General features: G+C 43.3%; 1 protein-coding gene across 1 annotated transcript in view; it reads right to left on the bottom strand.

Moving 5' to 3' along the window:
* LOC125466328 (uncharacterized) overlaps nt 1-14,855 on the bottom strand; it is an 88,221-nt gene extending 73,366 nt beyond the window's left edge. The window contains exon 1 of the mRNA XM_048560688.2: nt 14,805-14,855. Within this exon, the coding sequence (XP_048416645.2) occupies nt 14,805-14,826 (22 nt within the window). The 5' untranslated portion in view covers nt 14,827-14,855. The remainder of the gene's footprint in view (nt 1-14,804) is intronic.
* Between the last annotated feature and the right edge of the window lie 9,093 nt (nt 14,856-23,948).

Raw genomic sequence — 23,948 nt, 5'->3', positions numbered from 1 at the left:
ATGATCCCTTGTTTCTGATCCAACCCACAAGTGGAAACATTTCCCCTACATCTGTCCTCTCATGATCTTAAACATTTCTATCATTCAACCTGCAGTTTCTCCTTTCCTGGAAGAAGGAACCCCAGCCTGTTCTAACATCCTTCTAGTCACCGTTTCTGCACATCCTCCAGTTCCTCTGTGTCCTGTTACATAATATGGAGACGCAGATATGTACTGCCAATTGCTGTCTGAACAGATTCTACATAGGGTTACCCAAGTGTCACTGTGTTTTGTTTTATTCTACCCCTCTTTAAATGAAGAACAAAGAGACCTAGGTCTTCAGGTACGTAATTCTTTAAAGTTCACCTCAAAAGTAGACAGAGTGGTTAAGAAGGTGTTTAGCACGTTTGCTTTCATCTGCTCCGGCATTTGAGCATAGGAGTTAGGGCATAAACTGAGGTTATACAGAACATTTGTGAGGCCTCTTCTGGAGTACTGTGTGCTGTTCTGGTCACCCTGCTATAGGAAGGATCTTATTAAGCTGGAGCACTTTCAGAAAAGATTCACCAGGATGTTGCCAGGAATGGAGGTTTGTAGTTACAAGGAGGCAGGATTGGCTAGAACTTTTCTCACTGAAGCATTGGAGGTTGAGGGGTGACCTTTCAGAGTTTTATAAAATCATGAGGGGTATTGATAAGGTAAATAGCAGGTCTCTTTTGACTAGGGTGAGGAATTTCAAGACTAGGGGCCATACTTTTAAGGTGAGATAAGAATGATTTAAAAAAGATATAATGGACAACTTTTTTACACAGAGACTGATTCATGTGTGGAATTAACTTCCAGAGAAAGTGGTGGATGTGGGAACTGTTACAACATTTAAAAGACATTTGGACGAGTATATGAATAAAAAAAATGTTTGGAGTGACATGGGCCAAGCGCACACAGATGGGACTAGTTTAGTTTCAGAACTTGGTCAGCATGGACTGGTTGGGCTGAAGGGTCTGTATGACTCTATCACTCTATGACACCATTGCTTTGCTGGCTTGTATATAACATTGTTAAATTGTGTTATTAATTTTAGTAATGGATATACTGTCAATGCAAGGGCCTATCCCACAATGTGGAAAATTGCCCAGGGGCAAAATGTTCTCCCCACAAGAATCAGGCTAAACCCAACCTGGCCAATTGGCATCCCATCAGTTTCTTTACTGATTTACTTGTTCAGGGGTTGTGCACTTTGCTGGTTAAACCAGCATTTATTGGCCAAGATAATAAAATGTGAGGCTGGTTGAAGGGTCTAGGCCCGAAACGTCAGCTTTTGTGCTCCTGAGATGCTGCTGGGCCTGCTGTGTTCATCCAGCCTCACATTTTATTATCTTGGATTCTCCAGCATCTGCAGTTCCCATTATCACATTTATTGGCCAATGTTTGTTGTCCAGAGAAGGCTGTGGTGAGCTGCCTTCAAACTTCAATTGATACAGTATAATGCTGTTGAGAGATGAAGCCTACCCTATAATCAGGAAAGTGATGGAAGATTTTACTGACAATGCTAAAAAGCAGTACTTACACTGCAATAGTCTGCTCAGTTTGGATTGCGCTAAGTCTGGTCAACTCCAAATCTAATTACAGCCTTGATCCAAACATTGGAAAAAATTGCAAAGATTTAAGATGAAAGTCATTGTCTTTGATGTCAAGACAGTATCTGACCAGGCCAGGTATCAAACAGTTCAAGGAAAACTGATGTTAAAGCAAATCAAGAGAAAGAACCTTACACCGGCTAGAGTCATATCTAGTCCTGAGGAAGATGGTTGCCAGGAGAGAGAAAATGTTGATGAACATAGGGCTGAGCACCAACTACAACCCCTCTGACACTTACACAGTCTCTGTCCACACTCTGTAAGAACTGGCCAACATTCAGGCTGGGACAAAAAAAATGTTGCTTTGGTGTCACTCAAGTTCCAGGCAACGATCACTTCCAATAAAAGAGAATCCAGCCATATGCCTTTGATATTTTCATGGTGTTGTTACCACTGAATTCCCCTATTATCTTACATGTTACCATTGAGCATAACTTAACATGTCCAGCTAGACAAATCCCATATGTGCTTTTTATGATGCCACTATCACCTTGGCCATGCTATTTCCATGGACTAGAATAATATTACAACTGTAATGCCTGCATTATTCTCCCCCAATGGTTTCTGCCAAATACACGGCCTGCTTTAGGTACCTGTACGGGGCTCTGAGGCGGTTCCACTTGGTTATACTGTTCCTACACCGAGTCTGCTGCATCCCTGTTTTTACCTCATCTCAGAGTAACATGCATCTGAGTGTCAATGAGCGCTGAAAACTCTTTAAATTCCGATAGAGTACTGATTGTAGCTCTCCACTACAGTTCTTCCATTCCACTGTCTTGATAATGTCAATAGGGTGTGACTGCTGATATCAATGTTACATCATCACTTACATCATCATCACTAACATATTCCTTTCCATTATACTTCAACGGCTACAAGAGCAGGTCAGAGGCCAGGAATACTGCAGTGAGTAACTCACCTCCTGACTCCCAAAGCCTGTTCACCATCTACAAGGCACAAGTCAGGAGTGTGATCGAACACTTGACTGGATGAGTGTAGCTCCAATAGCAAGAAGCTTGACACCATCCAGGACAAAGCAGCCTGCTCAATTTACACAACGCTTACAAGCATTCATTCCCTTTGAGATGTTAATGTGATAACATCCCATTGATTCCTATACTTCTATAAATTAATGTCTTTTATCTACCTACACATAGGTATGCAGGCACTGCCCTGAAGCTTCCTGCCCAGCTAGGAATTCAGTGTAAAGCTTTTGTAACTCCTCATCTTCCCACACATTGGTATGCAGACACTATCTTAAGCTTCCTGACTGAATAAAATTAGAATTAATAAAATGTGAGGCTGGATGAACACAGCAGGCCAAGCAGAATCTCAGGAGCACAAAAGCTGACGTTTCGGGCCTAGACCCCGGCTCTCTGATGAAGGGTCTAGGCCCGAAACGTCAGCTTTTGTGCTCCTGAGATGCTGCTTGGCCTGCTGTGTTCATCCAGCCTCACATTTTATTATCTTGGAATCTCCAGCATCTGCAGTTCCCATTATCTCTAAAATTAGAATTAAACTGTTTCAAATAGGGTTAGGTGGGGAACATTTGTAAAGGTGTGAGACCTCTAAAGCATGTAACTTCTGTCACTGACAAAGGGGCCAGGGCACTGACTTTGTTCTACCCAGACACACCAGCAACTTGAAATCACAATCTGTCCCAATGACAACTTGAAATCGCCTCCTGCCATTAGCAGCCACTTCACTAGCAATCGATACTATATCCTGGTCTTTTATGTTCTTGATGTAATAATTGTTTGGTATCCTGTCTTTGTCTGTTGTAGTAATTGTTTCATGTATCATGTCATTGTAAATTGTGAAATCGTTTTATTGTGTCTTTTGTAAAGTATGAAAAGCAGGGATTGCCCGCTGCTCGGGGAGAATTAGTTGCAAGACTCTGCACTCTATGCCGGGTTAAGTACAGTGATTCTCCACAGCTTGTATTTGCTTGGTAATAAAAGGATTTGTGTTTTTCTAAACAGGTCAGTGTCTTGTTATTGCAGCAAGTCCGTGGGGGTCTCCAAAAACAAACCTGACACCTTCACTACCACAAATGTGTTCCATCTACTGCAGCACCTCAAGCTTCCTTAGACAGCACCTTGCAAACCCATGATCATGACCATCTAAGATAACAAAGTGTGGAGCTGGTTGAACACAGCAGGCCAAGCAGCATCTCAGGAGCGTAAAAGCTGATGTTTTGGGCCTAGACCCTTCATCAGAGAGGGGGATGGGGTGAGGGAACTGGAATAAATAGGGAGGGAGGGGGAGGCGGACCGAAGATGGAGAGAAAACAAGATAGGTGGAGAGAAGAGTATAGGTGGGGAGGTAGGGAGGGGCTAGGTCAGTAAGCGTGCAAGAGATTACATGAGAGTTGCAGTGGGAGAAAGATTCCCTGAGGTTGGTCCGGAGGGAGGAGGGTAACTTTTTCAGGTTAGGCATCCCTGGAAGAGGCTTCGCAGTGGCGTTGAAATTGTATCAGTGATAGTGGAAACTGCAGATGCTGGAGAATCCAAGATAACAAAGTGTGGAGCTGGATGAACACAGGGATGAACACTCAGCAGGTCTGGCATATCAATAGCTTGCAAGAAATGTTAACGTTTCGGGTCTGAAGTGTTAACATTAGTTTCACTCCACAAATGCTGCCAGACCAGCTGAGTTTTTCCAGCAATTTCTGTTTTTTTTCTTCTTATGGAAGCTGGTGGAATTTGAATCCAACAAAAATCTGAAATCAAGAATCTAATGATGAATATGAATCCATTGTTGATTGCTGGAAAATCCCATCTGGTTCACTCATGATCTTTAGGGAGGAAACTGCCATCCCTACCTGGTCTGGCCTACACGAGACTCCAGACCCATAGCAATGTGGTTGACTCTTAACTACCTCTGGGTAATTAAGGGATGGGCAATAAATGCTGGCCTAGCCAGTGACACCCACAATCCATGAATGAATTTTTAAAAACTTACAACCTAATGAGCGGATGTGGGTGAGATGATAAAGAGGGGAGGAGCTGTGCTGTTCACTAATGTACAAACATCAAAGAAAGTACCATCCAAAATTTTTTTTCTCAAAAATGATATCTCCAGAACCATTCATTTGCAGTAAGTACACACTCAGAGAATTCACCTCACAAATAGATCTGTAGTCATGGGTTCTGCCAGCATTATTAGTTGCTCAATTTCTCTCAGTACCGTGGCTGCATGGATTAGTAGATATAGCCAAAGACATAAACTCAATTCTTTATCCAACTATGTGCAAACTTAAACCAGAAAATCCAAACAGCAATAAGACAGGTATATATGTGTACACTGTAGTAAAACCTTGAACCATTAATTCAAAGGCAAAGGCTAATGCTGTATGGGTACAGGTTCAAATCCCACTATAGCAGTTAGTGGAATTTATAGTCAATTCATAAAATCTGGAATTGAAAACTAGCTTCAGTGTTAAAAGTTATGCCTATTTTTTGTGTAACAAATGGGGTCAGATGTCCTCATTCTCAATAGCGCTCAGGAGCAGTAAGTTGAGGGACCCATCAGTTGGGAGAGGTTATTGCAATAACTTCACAAAACCCTCGTCAATTGTTCCAGACCTACAGTTCCCCACTTTGTGGGTCGTCAGTGTGGTTAATGCAGTGACATCATCAATAATAAGGTAATCACTTACTCAGTGACACATGACCTTCATTGATCAGAGAACATTAAGAGTCAGGCACCTTGCTGTGGCCAAGTCATTGAGTGCATTTAAGACAGGGATAGATAGGTTCTTGATTACTCAGGGGATAAAAGACTAAGAGGAGTAGGTAGGAGAACTGGATTGAGAAACATATTAGCCATGATCAAATGATGGAGCAGACTCAATGGGCCAAATGGCCTAATTTTGCTCTTATGTCATATGTTCATTTCTGGAGTCAGCTGCCAGCAAGGCCAGGTAAGGATGGCAGATTGTATTCCTTAAAGCACATTAGTGAACTAGATACATTCTTATGACAATGATTACGTGCTTTTTTTGTTTCCCCCACTCCCTTTTCATATTGAATTCAAATTTAACTAACTGTCATGGTGGGATTTGAAACTTGACCCAACATTCGCCTGAGTTTCAGGGTATTACTAAGACCAATGACACCACCACAACCATTCTACCTGGCATGGAAGGAGGATTGTGCAAAGCCCCTTACTCGAAGCAAGTCAGCATTCTGGCAATGCCACGAGACCAATAACCCAGGAACCCAGCCTAATGCTACACTGGTTCAAATCTCACTGCAGGAACTCCTGTAATTTATATAACATTCAACAATCTGGAATTATAAATATCTCAATAATAGCAACTGTGACAATTGTCATCAAATAAGGATAGAAAATAAACCCATCTAGTTCATAAATGTCCCTAAGGGGAGGAAATTTGCTCTCCCTACCAGGCCTGGCCCACCTGTGACTCTAGATCCACAGTAATGAAGCTTAACACATAACTATCTTCTGAAATAACCCACCAAGCAATTCAGTTCAAGGACGGTTAGGATCAAGCAACACGTCGTCTTGCTAACAATGTCACATCACATTAAAGATTACATTTCCATTTCTTCCATTAGCTTTAAGGAGTAAATGGAATGCTTATTGTATAGCATGCCTACAGAAAATGGACCGTGAGATAAAGTGTTGAAAAATATTTACATCAAAATAAATTGTCTCACGACCTTATGATGATACGAAGTACCAAAGTACCTGTCTCAGGTTTTGGTTCAGGGAAAAAAATCAAGCAGGGCATCTGGGAGAATTATGTTCTTGTTTGAAACAGTCACATTGGATAGTTCCTCTCCAACCAAGAGAGAAAAAGACCATGTGTTGATACCTTTAGTAGAAGGCAGTTCTTCAATATTGTCTCACCCCCTCATTACTGCATGAAGCATCAGTTTAAATCAGTTCTAGCCTCAGGAGTGGAACTTCATAGAATCCCTACAGTGTGGAAACAGGCCCTTTGGCCCAACAAGTCCATACCGAGCCTCAGCGCATCCCTCCCAGACCCATTCCCCAAATGCACCTAATTACACCTCCTTGAACTCTACAGGCAATTTAGCATGGCCAATCCACCAAACCTGCACATCTTTGGACTGTAGGGAGACACTGGAGCACTTGGAGGAAACCCACACACAGACACTGACAGAACATGCAAACTCGATACAGACGGTCGCCTGAGGGTGAAATCAAACCCGGGCCCCTGGCGCTGTGAGGCAGCAGTGATAACCACCGAGCCACAGATCACAATGGTCTTCGGGGCTGTTGTCAACAGAGTCTTTGAAAGAACCAAAAGTTTTGCTCTACTTCTCTTTCAATGAAATTGTTTTGTTGTCAAGAAGTTGACACGGTCCTCCACACATCACCATCTCGCTGTCTTTCTGTGATATTACCCATGATTTCCATTATACACAGCACTGGCGAGTCCACATTTGTAGTACTGTGCTCACAATGGATCATATTATCCATGGAGGGATGTTAAATTGTTAGAGGCAGTTACGGAACTAACAACTGGTACAAGGGATTGCCATATTAGGAAAGGTTGGACTGGCGAGGTTTGTACCCATTGAAGTTCAGAAGAGTTAGAGGCAACTTGATTGAAGCAGTAAGAACCTGAGGTATCTTGACAGACTAAATATAGAGAGAAATAATCCTCTCATGGGAGAATCTAGAACAAGGGTCACTGTTTCAAAATCAGGGATTGTCCATTCAAATTGGAGATCAGCAAGATGCTTTCCTTCAGAGGGTTGTGTGGATTTGGATCTTCTCTCCCTGAAAAGCTGGTGAAGCAGAGCCCTTGAACATTTTAAAGTCGGAGGTAGTGAGATTCTTGTTCAGCAAGGGATGAAAGGTTACCAGAGGTGGGCAGAATACACAGTTCATGTATCAACTACATAAGCTATGATCTTATGCTGTAGCAAGCTCAAGATGCTGAATGGCTAGTGTCTGCTCCTAGCTTGTATGCTCATATTATGCCATGATATCTTTTTGGACTAAGTGGTCCCTCTAACGAACTCAACCTAAATCGAGACTGAACCAATCTGTTGGAGTGGATGGCACGGTGTCTCAGTGGTTAGCACTGCTACCTCACAGTACCAGGGGCCTGGGCTCAATCCCAGCCTTGGGTGGCCATATGGAGTTTGCATACTCTCCCCATGTCTGTGAGGGTTTCCTCTTGGTGCAAAAATGTGTAGGTTAGGTGGATCGACCATGCTAAAAATGATCTCCATAAAAACCAAAAGAACTACGGATGCTGTAAATCAGGAACAAAAACAGAGTTGCTGGAAAAGTTCAGCAGAACAGTTCTGAGGAAGGGTCACCGGTCCCGAAACATTAACTCTGTTTTCTACTTCACAGATGCTGCCAGACCTGCTGAGCTTTTCCAGCAACTTTGCTTTTGTTCCTAAAAATGATCTCATGGTGTCCAGGGATGTGCAGGCTAGGTGAGTTAGTTGGGGTTATGGGGACGGGGTATGGGTCTGGTTGGTATGCTCTTTGGAGGGTCAGTGCAGACTCATTGGGCTTATTTCTGTACTGTAGGGATTCTATCTGAGCTAATCAGCTGCACTAATTACGAGATTACTTTGAGTCTTGATGATGAGTGACTGAAGCCAAACTAGTGCAAAGAAATGCAGCCATAAATGGTTATGTCTGTAAGAGCTGTAACCACAATCCTCATGACCACCTGTACATATCACTATTTCTGAAAAGAGCTCTTGAATGCCATCTCTAAGGTTCTCCAGCATGCTGCCAGCTACGGGTTTACAAGATTCTTTTCTTTGGGATCAAGTACTACCCAGATCTTGTTTCTGGAGAGTGGAGGCAGAAGGAAGAGCTCCAGGAGCACAGTTAGTATAAATCTAACTAACATTGGGGATTTGTGGCTTTGTTTCCAGGGAGCAGGGTCAGAATGAAGAGCACACTGATGAACTGAAACCAAGTTGAAAATGGTGACGCCACAGGAGGGGCCTCATCTGTTTGGCTAGGAAATCTATCCTAAATTTGAAAAAAACCCCACAGAATTAATTAATAAATAATAAACAAACCAGGGATTACCTGACGAATAAAGTAATTATCTAAGTAGAGATGGCTGGGCAGGTGCTGTGCTGTAGCTGTATGATGTGGGAGCTGGCTGATCCCATGGTGAGCTGCGGTGATCACAACTAAAGCAAGTGTTGATAGCTGGAGTCCGAGGTTTAGACGCTGCAGCACATCCGGGAGGGGGAGAAGTACCTGGATGCTCTTTCAGGAGGAGGCATTCACACCTGTAGATTAAATGCCACAAATTTGGTCATTGGCCAGTGACTGCAGGGTGTGACTGAAAGTGAGTCTGAAACTAAGGATCCTCAGCTCTTGACCTCGTCCATCAGGTACACGGTACTTGCTCCCTGTGTGAATGAGGAACAGGTCTGTAGGGAGGATGATTCAGCTGACCATGGCACAGTGGTACGGGAGGCCATTCAAGAAGGGGGAATAAAAAGACAAGTGGTAGTTGTAGGGGATTCTATAATCGGGGGATAGATAGTATCCTTTGTAAGCAGGATCGAGAGTCTCGCATGGTATGTTACCTGCCCGGTGCCCAGGGTGCAGGACATATCTGACTAACTTGAAAGGATATTAGAGGATCCAATTGTTGTGGTTCACATTGGGACAGACAACATAGACAAGACCCATTTAGGGGTTATCAGGAACTAGGAACTAAATTAAAGAGCAGGTCCGCAAGCGTTATAATCTCCAGGTTACCACACAAGCCACATCCTAATTGGCATAGGAACACGAGAACAATGGAAGTAAACACATGGCTAAAAGATTGGTGCAGGAAAGAGGGGTTCCTTTTCACAGGGCACTGGCGGCAGTGTTCGAACTAGAGGGATCTGTAACTTTAGGACGGTTTCCATCTGAACCGAGCTGGGACCAGTGTTCTAGCAAAAAGGGTAAATAGGGTAGTCAACAGGGCTTTAAACTGGAAAGCTGCAGGGGGTTAGGGAAAGGTAAAACTCAGAAGTATCATGCCAAATGAGAAACACAGCAGCAGGTTAATGTCGTCTGTGGGGATTCAACTACATGAAAAATATAAAAACTGTGGAAAGAAAGGAGAACTTGGGTGTTCAAAGTTTTCAGCATTCACAATAGGGCAGTGTATAGAAGGGGTTCAGAATCAAACGTCAAGCATACTGGATAAACAAATGGCAATGAGACGAAGGATGGATGGAAGTGTTATATCTGAACGCACGCTGTATATGAAATAAGGCAAATGAGCTTGTGGTGCCGTTTGAAATTGACAGGTATGATGTGGGTATCATGAAGACGTGGCTGCAGGGGGACCAGGAGCGGGAGCTAAAGACCCAAGGCTATACATCCTATCAAAGGCAGCTGGGTAGAGAGGGTGGGGTTGCCTTATTAGTAAGAAATGAAATTAAATCGGTAGCAAGAAACAAAGTAGTATTAGATCTAGAATCTGTGTGGGTAGAGTTGAGGAAACACAAAGGTTAAAAAAGAACCATAATAGGAGTTATGTACAGGCCTCCAAATAGTAGTCAGGATTTGGGGTGCAAGATAATCCAGGAGATGAAAAAGGTGTGTAAGAAGAGCAAGGTTACAGTGATCTGGGGGGATTTCAATATGCTGGTGGACTGGGAAAATCATAATGGTGGACTGCAAGAAAAGAGATTCGTGGAATGTCTCAGATGAATCTGATGACTTTTTGAAACAGCTTGTGATGGAATCCACTCGGGAACAGGCAATTCTGGATTTAGTGTTGTGCGATGAGGCAGACTTGATAAGGGAGCTTAACGTGAAGGAACCATTTGGAGACAGTGACCATAATATAATAGAATTTACTCTGCAATTTGAGAGGGAGAAGGTGGAATAAAAGGTAACAGTATTACAACTGAATAAAGGGAACTACAGAGGTATGAGGGAGGAGCTGGGCAAAATTGACTGAAAGAGGAGCCTGGCAGGAATGACAGTGGAACAGCAATGGTAAGAGTTTCTGGGAGCAATTCAGGAGATGCAGCAAAAATTCATCCATGGGAAAAAGAAGCATGGTAAAGTGGCTGACTAGGGAAGTCAGGGATGGTATAAAAGCAAAAGAGAAAGCATATAATGCAGTGAAGGGCAGTGGGAAACCAGAGAATTGGGAAGCCTACAAAGACCAACAGGGGACAATGAAAGAAGAAATAAGGAGGGAGAAGATTAAATATGAGGGTAAGCTAGCCAGTAACAGAAAAAAGGATTGCAAGAATTTATTTAGATATATAAAGAACAAAAGGGAGGCAAAAGTGGACATTGGGCTGCCGGAAAATGAAGCTGAAGAAGTGGTAATGGGGAACAAAGAAATGGCAGAGGAATTGAATAAATACTTTGTGGCAGTCTTTATGGTGGAAGGCACAAGTAATATCCCAAAACTTCAAGAGAGTTGGTGGATTAGCGGCAGGGGTCGGGTGTGGGGGGAGGACAGCTGGAGGTCAGAGGTGAAGTTGTTGACCATCACCAAGGAGAAGATGCTAGAAAAATTGAAAGGTCTGAAGATGGATTAACCACCTGGACCAGACGGACTATACCCCAGAGCTCTGAAGGAGATAGCTGAGGCGATAGTGGAGGCATTAATGGTGATCTGTCACTGAAATCAAGAGCATTCCAGAGAACTGGAAAATTGCTTATGTAACACCCCTGTTTAAGATGGGGAGCAATGCAAAAGACAGGAAATTACAGGCTGATTAGCCTGACCTCATACATTGGTAAGATTTTAGAGTTCATTATGAAGGATGAGATTTCTGAATATTTGGAAGTGTATGGTAAAATAAGGCAAAGTCAGCATGGTTTCATCAAGGGGAGGCCATGCCTGACAAATCTGCTAGAAGTCTTTGAGGAGATAACAAGCTAGTCAGGCCACAGAGAGTCAATGGATGTTATCTACCTGCTCTTCAAGAAGGCCTTTGACAAGGTACTGCACAGGAGGCTGCTGAGTAAGATAAGGGCCCCTGGTGCTAGAGGCAAGGTGCTAGCATGGATAGAAGATTGACTGTCTGGCAGAAAGCAGAGAGTGGGGATAAAAGGGTCTTTCTCATGATGGCAGCTGATGACTAGTGATGTTGCACAAGGGTCAGTGTTGGGACCACAACTTTTCACTTTGTACATTAATGATCTTGATGAAGGAACTGACGGCATTCTGGCTGAGTTTGCAGATGATACAAAGATAGGTGGAGGGAGAGATAGTATTGAGGAGGTGGGGAGGCCGGAGAAGGGTTTGGACAGGTTAGGAGAGCAGGCAAAGAAGTGGCAGACGGAATACAATGTGGGAAAGTGTGCGGTCATGTACTTTGGTAGAAAGAATAGAGGCATAGACTATTTTCCAAATGGGGAGAAAATTCAGAAATCTGGGGTTGGGAGTTTTGGTCCAGGATTCTCTTAAGGCAAATTTACAGGTTAAGCCAATAGTTAGGAAGACGAATACAATGTTGGCATTTATTTGTAGAGCATAAAAGCAGGGATGTATTTCTGAGGAAGGGTCACCGGACCCGAAACATTAACTCTGTTTTTTCCTTCACAGATGTTGCCAGACCTGCTGAGCTTTTCCAGCAACTGGTGTTTTTGTCTGTGTATTTCTGAGCCTTTATCAAGCTCTGGTCAGACCATATTTAGAGTATTATGAACAATTTTGGCCCCCATATCTCAGGAAGGATGTCCTAGCCATGGAGCAGGCCTTGATGAGGTTCACAAGAATGATCTGAGAAATGGAAGTGTTAACATATGAGAAACGTTTGAGGACTCTGGGTCTATAATCGATGCAGTTTAGGAGGGGGTATCTAATTGTAATGTGCAGAATACTGAATGTCCTGGAAAAAGTGGACATTGAGAAGATGTTTCTACTAGCAGAAGGGACTGGGACTCGAGAGCATAGTCTTAGAGTAAAGGAAAGGCCCTTTGGAACAGAGATAAGGAAAAACTTCTTCGGAACGAGAGTGGTGAATCTATAGAATTCATTGCCACAGAAGGCTGTAGAGGCCAGGTCATTGAGTATTTAAGACAGAGGTAGATATGTTCCTGATTGTTAAAGGGATCAAAGACTATGAGGAGAAATCGGAAGAATGGGGTTGAGAAACTTATCAGCTATGATTGAATGGTGGAGCAGACTCGATGGGCTGAATGGCCTACTTTCTGCTCCTATGTCTTATGGTCCTATGGATGTTGTTGTCGGACAGCATCTCCATTGTGACCTTTTCGTGAACCATGATGCAGACGTCACTCCCTCATGAGTGCCTCCAGCCTCTCCACCATGTTCTTTGTGCACCTTCTCTCCTGAGTGCCACCAGCATCTCCTCTGGCTCTACGTCAGCGTTAGATTTTGTGTTTCTTACCAGCAAGGCCTCCAAGCCCACAACACCGTGTGTATCACACATTTTGTAGCAGTTCTACATCCAGATCAGTCAGAACACATTGGAAGTGTAGTACCTATGCAGCTGTTCATTCAAAAAAGCAAGACACCTTCCATCCAAAGTAGTAAAGAGCTAAAATTGTATAAAAGATAGTAGGAACAACTGATACTGGACAATCTGAGATAACAAGGTGTAAAGCTGGATGAACACAGCAGGCTAAGAAGCATCTTAGGACCACAAAAGCTGACGTTTCGGGCCCAGGCCCTTCTTCAGAAATGGGGGAGGGGGAGGGGGTTCTGAAATAAATAGGGAGAGAGGGGGAGGTGGATCGAAGATGGATAGAGGAGAAGGTAGGTGGAGAGGAGACAGACAAGTTAAAGGGGCGGGGATGGAGCCAGTAAAGGTGAGTATAGGTGGGGAGGTAGGGAGGGGATAGGTCAGCCCAGGGAGGATGGACAGGCCAAGGGAATGGGATGAGGTTAGTAGGTAGGAATTGGAGGTGCAGCTAGATGTGGGAGGAGGGGATAGGTGAGAGGAAGGACAGGTTAGGGAGGCAGGGATGAGCTGGGCTGGTTTTGGGATGCAGTGGGGGGAGGGGAGATTTTGAAGCTTGTGAAATCCACATTGATACCATTAGGCTGCAGGGTTCCCAAGCAGAATATGAGTTGCTGTTCCTGCAACCTTTGGGTGGCATCGTTGTGGCACTGCAGGAGGCCCAGGATGGACATGTCATCTAAGGAATGGGGGGGGGAGTTAAAATGGTTCGCGACTGGGAGGTGCAGTTGTTTATTGCGAACCGAGCATAGGTGTTCTGCAAAGCGGTCCCCAAGACTCCACTTGGTTTCCCCGATGTAGAGGAAGCCACAACGGGAACAGCGGATGCAGTATGCCACATTGGCAGATGTGCAGGTGAACATCTGCTTGATCCAGTTCTACGCTTTGTTATCAGTAAAGAGCTAAATGTGTCTTTCACATGTTACATTTTTGGAGTTTAGTTCTCTATGTTTGGTTAATATTACTCCCAGCTTTTGCCTGCCTTTTTGTTAAAGTGTATTCAAGTTTGCTGAACTAGGTTTTCTACTCATTTTTGGTAAATGTCCTTCCCCAATTTCCCGTGGACTTTCTGATTAAACCTCTCAACTCATAATGTGAAGCTGCTCCCATGGTGCTGTCACAAAGAGAGTTTCTAAACATTAATCATTCATGCATATCCCATCCACAGACTGGGAGGACTGTTAATTGTCAAATTATTGCCTACCCTTGATTCTCCACCATCACCTGCAGAGTCACTTCTAGATAACACCAAGGATTGGTCCTCAATTCCTCCCTATTTCTCTTCCTCAAGCTGCCACTCTAAAGTCTGAAAGAAAGTCATGCTGCACCTTAAACATGAAATCTGTTTCTCTCTCCACAGATGCTGCCAGACATGTTGAGTTTCTCCAGCCCTGTTTTTATTTCAGATCTCCAGCATCTACTTTAACTTGTTTTAACTTACATGGAAGGATCTGCCAGGGCTACATCCAGTGTATCAAGAGATTGTCACAGAGTAGATCAAATCGACATGGAACCGGTCTGATAGTGTGTCAGCCTCAAAGCCCTCTAAGTGCAGTCGTGTTGTAATTCCCAGGAAGAGGGTAGGTACAGGAATCACTTCACCCTCTGCTTTCAGCATCTGATGATCAACTTCAAAGCTAATTATTGCCAAATTTTGATTGCAGCTTTAAAAATGAGTCTGAGGAAACTTGAAGCAAAATACAGCAAAACACTAGACAGCAAAGTTGTCCATTAAAAACCAAATACTTACTAGTTTCAGATTTGATCACCATGGATTTGATCACACTAGATTAGGGAGGAGTGGCAGTTCCATTAATACATGCTGATATAATTCCGCGTAAGATCATTTTCATTGAGACATCTCTGAGCTGGTGCCACACAATATCTTTTCTAGTTAACTGCCGATAGCCTGATTATTTAACTCAATGTTTTGTTTAGCAGAGAGTAATTACCTACAAAATTCATTGATTAATGACGTGGATAACTTTCAGCTTGGATAGCACTACTGAATTTAACACAAGCTGCATGTACTGAAATAAATACAGCTCATTCACTAGGAATATGGGCACCTCTGGCAAGGGCAGGATTTGTTAAGGAGCTGGTGATGAGCCATCTTCCTGCCTGCTGCAGGCGTGGGTATGTGTACAATGAGTGATCTATATTGCAGGAACAACCACAGCGCTGTGGGAGGTGCCGCAGATTTTTGAGTTGACAATGATGAAAGAACAGTGAGATATATTCAAGTTGGAAAGTGCATGAAATGGGGGGTGGAATTTGTTCCCAGCAGTCCTGCTGTCCAGATGGTGGAGACCCAGGGTTTGAAAGGTTTGGCAATAGACACCTCCACAAGCTGCTCTGGTGCATCCTATTGATAGTGCGCTGGAGGTGTGCTGGTCAGGCTGAAGGTTTAATGTGATGGATAGGAGGCCAATTGCACTGACTGTCCTGCCATATAGAAACATAGAGACATAGAGGATAGGAGCAGGGTGAGGCCATTTGGCCCTTCAAGCCTGCTCAGTCATTCATCACCATCATTGCTAACTGTCCAACTCAATAGCCTAATCCTGCTTTTTCCCTGTAACCTTTGATCCCATTCCCCCCAAGTGCTGTATCTTGTCACCTCTTGACTACACAATGGTTCAGTATCTGTTGAGTATTGATACAGTTGCATTTATCACAGACAATGGGGAGTATTCCTCCTACCCTAGTCTCTGTCATGCATTTAGAATCTAGAAGCCTTGGGGAGTTAGGCGCTGAGTACTTGCTTCAGAATTTCCAGTCTCTTCTCTTGAGTTACTAAAGGTCCAGTGAGTTTGGTTATGTTGGACTCAGTTGCAATTATGCTCAGGGCAATATTTAACAAGCAAGTTGTTACAATCAGTAAAACTATAACAGAATTTACAGTTAATTTTCTTATTCACGTTGGTGTTGCCGGAAAGGACAGCATTCAATGTCCATTCTTAATTACACAGAAAGCATTTGAGAGTTGGCCATATTATCACGGATTTGGCGTCATGATTAGGCCAGACCAGCTGGGAATGGCAGGAATAATGGGGAATTGGAGAGCCACATGGGCAGTAACCAATGGTTACAATTAGATTCTGAATCTTTACCGAGGTTGAAATTCAGCATTTGCTAAGGTGGGATTTGAGCCCATGTCCCCAGAACATTAGCCTGGGTTTGGGATTGCTAACCCTGTGACATTACCACTATGCCACTGTCTTCAAAATACTCCTCTTATTGCAGCAGGAACATAAGGACCAAAAAATGGAAAACTTTCTGCTAACTAATTTAACCCTTCATTGACATAGATCGTCTTTAGAAAACCCAAATTTTTAAGACATAGTTACATAATTTTCTTCATTAACTTAGATCTTTTCCTGTGTTTATTGGTGCAGCATAGTGGCTCAGTGGTTAGCAATGCTACCTCACAGTACCAGGGATCTGAGTTCAATTCCATTACAAAGTTGTGCGGAATTTGTTGATTCTTCCCATGTCCATGTGGCTTTCTTCCAGGTGCTCCGATTTCCTTCCACAGTCCAAAGATGTGCGCTTAGGTGGATTGGTCATGGCAAATTCTCCACACTGTCCCAGGATTTGCGGTCTAGGTGGATTAGCCATGGGAGTTGCAGGGTTATATGGATAAATCAGGGCGAAAAGCTCTTAGGAGGGTTGGTGCAGACTTGATGGGCCGAATAGCCTCTTTTGCACTGGGAAGGGATTCCATGATTGATTCCCCACAAACAGTCATAAGTGTACTGAAGCAGCAAAACATTGCATTTATATTTCTGTCTCTTTCCATCCTTCTCAGGAGAATACCAATGCATGAAAAAAAACTAATACATAAGATCGTGTTGGCATCATGGACGCATGTCAATCTGGGTCCATGGATCTCCCATCAGGTTAAGACCACAGCATTCTTCACAGCGAAAGACCAAGCCACAATGTTGCCACGCAGTTGGAAAGGCTGCTGCCCATAGCCCACCTCCACTGGTGCCACCTGGGTATGAGCCAAACATCATAAAAAGCTTCATTCCTCATTTGGCACTTCCAAAGGAAAGAGTTACATTTCTATAGTGCTTTTCACAACTTACAGAATCTTCCAATGAAGGATTTTTCAAGTACATTCACTGTTATAAAAATAAAAACTGCTTCACTCTCTGTAATGCAAAGATTCTCCAAGAACCTGTTTCCCTCTAACCCAAAGGAAGAGACTGGGACTGATGGGCCAGCTGTTTATTTCCTGTCCATTATTTTTTGTACCATTGGGTAGTGGTCATTACTGTAACTTGTCTTAGTTCCGCCATTGAGTGCTTCAAACAGAAGCCAATAAGAAAAGCTGTTAGAGGCTTTCAAAATGATAACACTAAATAGAAAGAAACTGTTCCCATTGGCCAAAGAATCAAAGGATTTAGGGTGAATACCATGGGAATATTGCCATGATTCTAAGGAGGCCAGCCAGATGGAATCTGAGTTCCCTGATTGGGAGGGTTAATCTGGTCCAGTCACGGACCCCTGGCTGACAGATATAAACAGGAATGTCAAAGGTTCTGTTCACTCTGAGAGCTGGATCTGAGAAGGTGGTTCAGTGTCAAGGGCTTTCCACATGTAAATAAAAGGTCACTTGGCGATGGGATGCTGACTTTTTTGGAGTTATTTTAAATGTAAGGCAACGTGAGGAAAATAATGATTGTTCAGCAAGTGGGTAGAGTCTGGAATGCAATGCCTGAGAGTGGGAAAGCAGCAGCTTCCGCCGTGCCTTTCAAACTGGGTCAGACGATAATATGGAGAGTAAAAGCACAGGACAGAGAAAAAATGTTAGGGAGTTGGGATTAGCTTGTGCAGAGAACCAAAGCACACATGAATGGCATCCTTTTGTGAATCTATTAAGTTTGTGAGATTCAGCATAAGTGAATATTTTCCCTCAAATCTCCCTTCAGGCTTGGCTGCAACCTGAGCCAAAACAAATTTAATACCATCACCAGTTGGACTAAAAGTAAGGGAACATTCTGTTCACTGCCAGCCTCAGCCCAAGGGGCAAACAGTCCAGCAAAAAAAATACGAGAAGATAAAAGCAGAAAAACAAAAATGGTTGCAACTAAAGCCATGACTCGTCAATGTAATCCAAACATGATATGTGAATCCTGAAGAATATCATCAACAGCTAATTTGGAACTAAACTGATGCTCACAGCTAACAGATGGTCTACCTGTGACTAGATTTTATTTTAGTATGATTATAATTTATTAGGAAAGCAGTAAACAAGCAGTTGGATTGTTAAGCATGCCTGTCACTCAGCTTGTGAATGATGGTTATGAAAGTGGGGGACAATTTCAATGCACTGTGTTGCCAAGGAAATTATTTCAAATGCAATTATGCATTCTGGTAACAGTGTGAGAGCCATTGATTCAGTCTTTGTGACACTTCTTCTGCTCTTTCTCATTCACCACTAACACCATGAAGATCGCTGCATATTATTGATTTTATATAAATGATAGTGGTGTCAAAGATGACACGAGAGAAGGCAAGATAATAAAGTGTGGAGCTGGATGAACACAGCAGGCTAAGCAGCATCTCAGGAGCACAAAAGCTGACGTTTCGGGTCTAGACCCTTCATCAGAGAAGGGGATGGGATGAGGGTTCTGGAATAAATAGGGAGAGAGGGGGAGGCGGACCGAAGATGGAGAAAAAAGAAGATAGGTGGAGAGGAGAGTGTAGGTGGGGAGGTAGGGAGGGGATAGGTCAGTCCAGGGAAGACGGACAGGTCAAGGAGGTGGGATGAGGTTAGTACGTAGGAGATGGAGGTGCAGGTTGGGGTGGGAGGAAGGGATGGGTGAGAGGAAGAACAGGTTAGGAAGGCAGAGACAGGCTGGGCTGGTTTTGGGATGCAGTGGGGGGAGGGGAAGTGCTGGGCTGGTTGTGTGGTGCAGTGGGGGGAGGGGACGAACTGGGCTGGTTTTGGGATGCGGTGGGGGAAGGGGAGATTTTGAAGCTGGTGAAGTCCACATTGACTGCACATTGATCTGCCTCCCTAACCTGTCCACCCATCTTCTTTTCTCTCCATCTTCAGTCTGCCTCCTCCTTTCTCCCTATTTATTCCAGACCCTCACCCCATTCCCCTCTCTGATGAAGGGTCTAGGCCCGAAACATCAGCTTTTGTGCTCCAGAGATGCTGCTTGGCCTGCTGTGTTCATCCAGCTTCACACTTTATTATCTTGGATTCTCCAGCATCTGCAGTTCCCATTATCACTAGAGAAGGCAATATCCCTGAAAGAATGGGATCTCTGTGTGAACTAGATATACTCTAGAATGAAGAACTCCATGCATCATACAGCTCCTTGAGTGTTGTTCCTTGATTAAATTCCAATGTTTTGGAATTTGAACCTATCACATTCTAGTTTATCTTGTTACTGTATTCAAATGCAAATGGTTACAAGGCAGGATGTGGTTTATTTTGAGACGTTGCTCTTCATAATTTCAAAGTGATTACACATAAGATCTTTGTGGGTCATCACAATTGAAGACTGTACTGAGAGTGTTCACATACATGATAATTCATAAAGCCCACTCAGCCCAGCACTTTGAATCTGACTCACACTTCATAAAAACTGAAAGAACCACGGATGCTATAAATCAGAAGCAAAAATAGAAATTGGTGGACAACCTCAGAAGTTCTAGCAGCATCTCTGAAGAGGAATCAGTTCTGAAGAAGGATCACTTCACCTGAAATGTTAATTCTGATTTCTCACCACAGATGGTGCCAGACCTGTTGAGCTTTTCCAGCAATTTCTATTTTTGTTTCTGACTCACACTTCTTCTGTCTTTGATTTCTGCACACCGTGCATGCTGTCAATAAGAAAAATGTTTAAGGGAAACCTCCCATCAGAAGAAAAACAAAACACACTATCATCTTCTCAATCCCTTCAAATTACCCTGTCACCTTAGTTATAGTGTCTTCTTAAACTCTTCCATCATTTTACTACCATAAACGTAGGAAAGTGTATGAATAATCCAGGCCATCACAGACGTGATTCAGTACGAAGCAAAGGTGATGTGAGTTAAAACTTTTTCACTCAGTGAGTCATTAGGATCTGGAATGTGTTGCATTGAAATGTGGGGGAGGCAGGTTCAATTTAGGCATTCAATGTATCTCAAACATTTGAATAACAGGGGTTGATGATGGCTGTTTCATGCTGCTAATATGCAGAACCCAATGCAAGTGGTAACCACTGGAAACAGGAAGCCACTGTCAACTGAACAGACAATTTGCCTGTTACAGGAATGAGTCTCAGTGCCGGTGTGATTCTGGGTATAGACTCTATGTCCCAAACACGGACAGGTCATATCAAACAGCACTTTTTTTTCAGGCTGTTTGCAACAAGCAAGGTACCGTCTGTAACCAACTAGCCCACTCTTGCAAATCTTGCAACACAATGTCTGATGTTGGATGTGATTCCACAATCAGATAATATTCCCTGGATAATCCTGCATGCGCAAAGAACTAGACTAATAACTAATTTAGGATTTGCAGTCAGGCTTGAAGTGTTGGGTACTTGTGTGACCATAATGTACACAATCTGCATACATTAATGCACACGCCGCTGTTCTTTGCAGACAGAAAGAATACACTTGTGCACGGCACTGTTAAAATTTTACGACATAGGTGACAGCCATTCACTGGTTCATTTGTCAGGGTAATGCCTTAACCAATCAGAGGCAATTAACCTCTTAAATTTAATTAAAATTTATACATAGCCTGGAAGTTAACTATGAATTGTCATTAACTTGTGCATTCTCCACCACAACACCTATACTAATCAGCGTACAATTTTCACCATGAGAGATAACAAAAACTGTAGATGCTGGAGTCCGAAACAACACAGTGTGAAGCTGGAGAAACACAGCAGGCCAGCCAGCATCAGAGGAGCAGGAAAGTTGTTGCTTTGGGTTGGAATCCTTCTTCAGAAATGGGGAGGGGGTAAGGAGCTCAGAAATAAATAGAGAGGAGGAGCGGGGCTGGGGAAGGCAGGTGGGATGGTGATAGGTGAATGCAAGTAGAGAGTGGTGGGGATTGATCAGTGAGGTAGGTGAGGAGGATAGGTGTGAGAGGAGATGGACAGGTTTTCACCATACAATCACACAGCACAGAAACAGACCCTTTGGTCCAACCAGTCCATGCCGAATATAATCAAAAACTAAACTATTCCCAACCGCCAGTTCCTGGCCCATATTCCTCCAAATATTTCTTATTCACGTACTTATCCAAATGCCTTTTAAATGTTCTAACTGTACCCACATGCACCACTTCCTCTGGAAGGCCATTCCATACTCTTTTTGAAATCTTTCTCCTGTCACCTTAAAATATTTCCCCTAGTCTTGAAATACTTCACCCTAGGGAAAAGACACCTGCCATTCACCTTATCTAGACCCTTCATGAGATAATAAACCTCTATAAGGGTCAACTTTTAACCTCCTATGCTCCAGTGGAAAAGTCCCAGCTTATCCAGCCTCTCCTTATATCTCAAACACACCATTCCTGGCAACATCCTGGTAAATCTCTTCTGAACCCTCTCCAGTTTCAAAATGCCCTTCCTATAGCAGGGGGACTAGAATTGCACACAGTTCTCCAGAAGAAGCCTCACAAATATTCTGTACCACCTCAACATGATGCTGCAACTCCTGTATTCAAAGCACTGAGCAACAGAGGCAAGTGTGCTAAACACTTTTTTACCCACCCTGTCTACATGTGACACAAACTTCAAAGAAGTATGGACCTGAGCTGTAGAATTCTCTGTTCTACAACATCATCAATCAGTGCTTTCCTTTCATATTATATAACATATTTTCCTTTACATTGTATTCTTGCAAATATAAGAATGAATGAATGTAAAAGACAAAAGGTTTGGCAAAATGTATCGTTTTTGCAGCAGTTATCATTGATTGGACTTATGAATGAGTCCTTTTGTGATGAGGTTGACAGGAGAAAACTAATTAATTAACCTTATGGTTCACAGAATCCCTACACTGTGGAAACAGGCCCCTCAGCCCAACGAGTCCACTCTGATCCCCAGACCCATTCCCATAACCCATCCAATCTACATATCCCTGAACACTGCATGGCAATTTAGCATGGCCAATCCACCTAGCCTAGACATGTTTGGACTGTGAGAGGAAACCAAAGCACCCGAAGGAAACCCACACAGACACGGGGAGAATGTGTAAACTCTGCAGAGAGTTGCCCGAGATAATAAAGTGTGAAGCTGAATGAACACAGCAGGCCAAGCAGCATCTCAGGAGCACAAAAGCTGATGTTTCGGGCCTAGGCCCATAATCAGAGACGGGGATGGGGTGAGGGTTCTGGAATAAATGGGGAGAGAGGGGGAGGCGGACCGAAGATGGAGAGAAAAGAAGATAGGTGGAGAGGAGAGTATAGGTGGGGAGTCCGCCTCCCCCTCTCTCCCTATTTATTCCAGAACCCTCACCCCATCCCCCTCTCTGATGAAGGGTCTAGGCCCGAAACGTCAGCTTTTGTGCTCCTGAGATGCTGCTTGGCCTGCTGTGTTCATCCAGCTTCACACTTTGATATCTTGGATTCTCCAGCACCTGCAGTTCCCATTACCACAGAGTTGCCTGAGGCTGGAATTGAATCCAGGTCCCTGGTGCTGTGAGGCTGCTGTGCTAACCACTGAGCCACTGCACCATCCCTGACAGAATGACAGAAGAGAAATTAAACAGAGAGCAAAGCCAAGCACAATGTCTCCAGGAGTCTCCGAAAAAAATCCCAACTCCTGCTAAATCCCAGTCAGGACATGTCCTTCCTTGATAGGCCAATCCAACCAGCTACCACACTGAGCATAGCAACAGCTCAATGTCAATTTTTCTACATTGTCCTTAAATCAGTAATAAAATTGCATCATCTTTCCAGGGCAGTTCCCAATAAAAAAAAATCTGTGTTTGATCTCTCTTAAAACAAGCTGTTGTTCAAAGTTTAATTCTTAACTCCAATCATAATTCCTTGACCTATTTCGGTCCACATTACTCTCACGAACCATCATTTTTGCTAGTTTCTAAAATGGAGCATCAATTTTGAATAATCTTCTAATGATGTCACACACAATCTCTGTGTGGAGACAGGGGATTCTATTCCAGCTTTTAGAGGGAGCAGATAAACCTGTGCAAACTCCATAAGGTCCCAATAATTATAGCTGATCAAATGTAATTGTACTTATTGTTCTCATAAACCTTCAATAAACCTTCATATGGTCTAAGAATATCACCCTTCTACAAATACACTTTGGTTGTGTATCTTATTCCACTAACCACTAGATAGGCCCAAGATATATTAAAATCAAAGGAGAATTGGTATTTGCGAGCTAATTCAAACAACCCATCACTGATGCTCAGGAGCTTAGCGTGTATTATCTACAGAGTGCACTGCAGAAATGCACCATGGATCCTTGGATGGCACCTTCCAAACCCGTAATCACATTCATCTAGAAGGACAAGGGCAGCAGATACATGGGAACACCGCCCCCTGCAAATCACCCTCCAAGTCACTCACTCAGAAATTTATACCAGGGCCTGGAGTATTGAGATGGCCTCAGAATGTATTTAAGCTGAAAATGAGAAAATTTAAAGAAATCCGTTGAAATAATCTTGCAAAAGAAGGAAAGTCAAGAAAAATTAAATATTTAGGAGCACCTGGACTCAATAGTTAAGAGAAGATTTTGATTTGAAGATGTATAAAGTCTGCACCCTGGGAACGTTATTTAAAAATTTGTGAAGATGTGTTTAGGAACACAGGAAACTTCCTGCTGAAGATAGGAAAATGTGGTGAACTGACATTTGATTGTTAAAAGTGACACAAAGGCCTGGAAAAGGTGGGAAAACCCAA

The sequence above is a fragment of the Stegostoma tigrinum genome, chromosome 31 (assembly GCF_030684315.1).
Source record: "Stegostoma tigrinum isolate sSteTig4 chromosome 31, sSteTig4.hap1, whole genome shotgun sequence".
NCBI lineage: Eukaryota > Metazoa > Chordata > Chondrichthyes > Orectolobiformes > Stegostomatidae > Stegostoma > Stegostoma tigrinum.
This window is presented reverse-complemented; position numbering and strand designations above follow the sequence as displayed.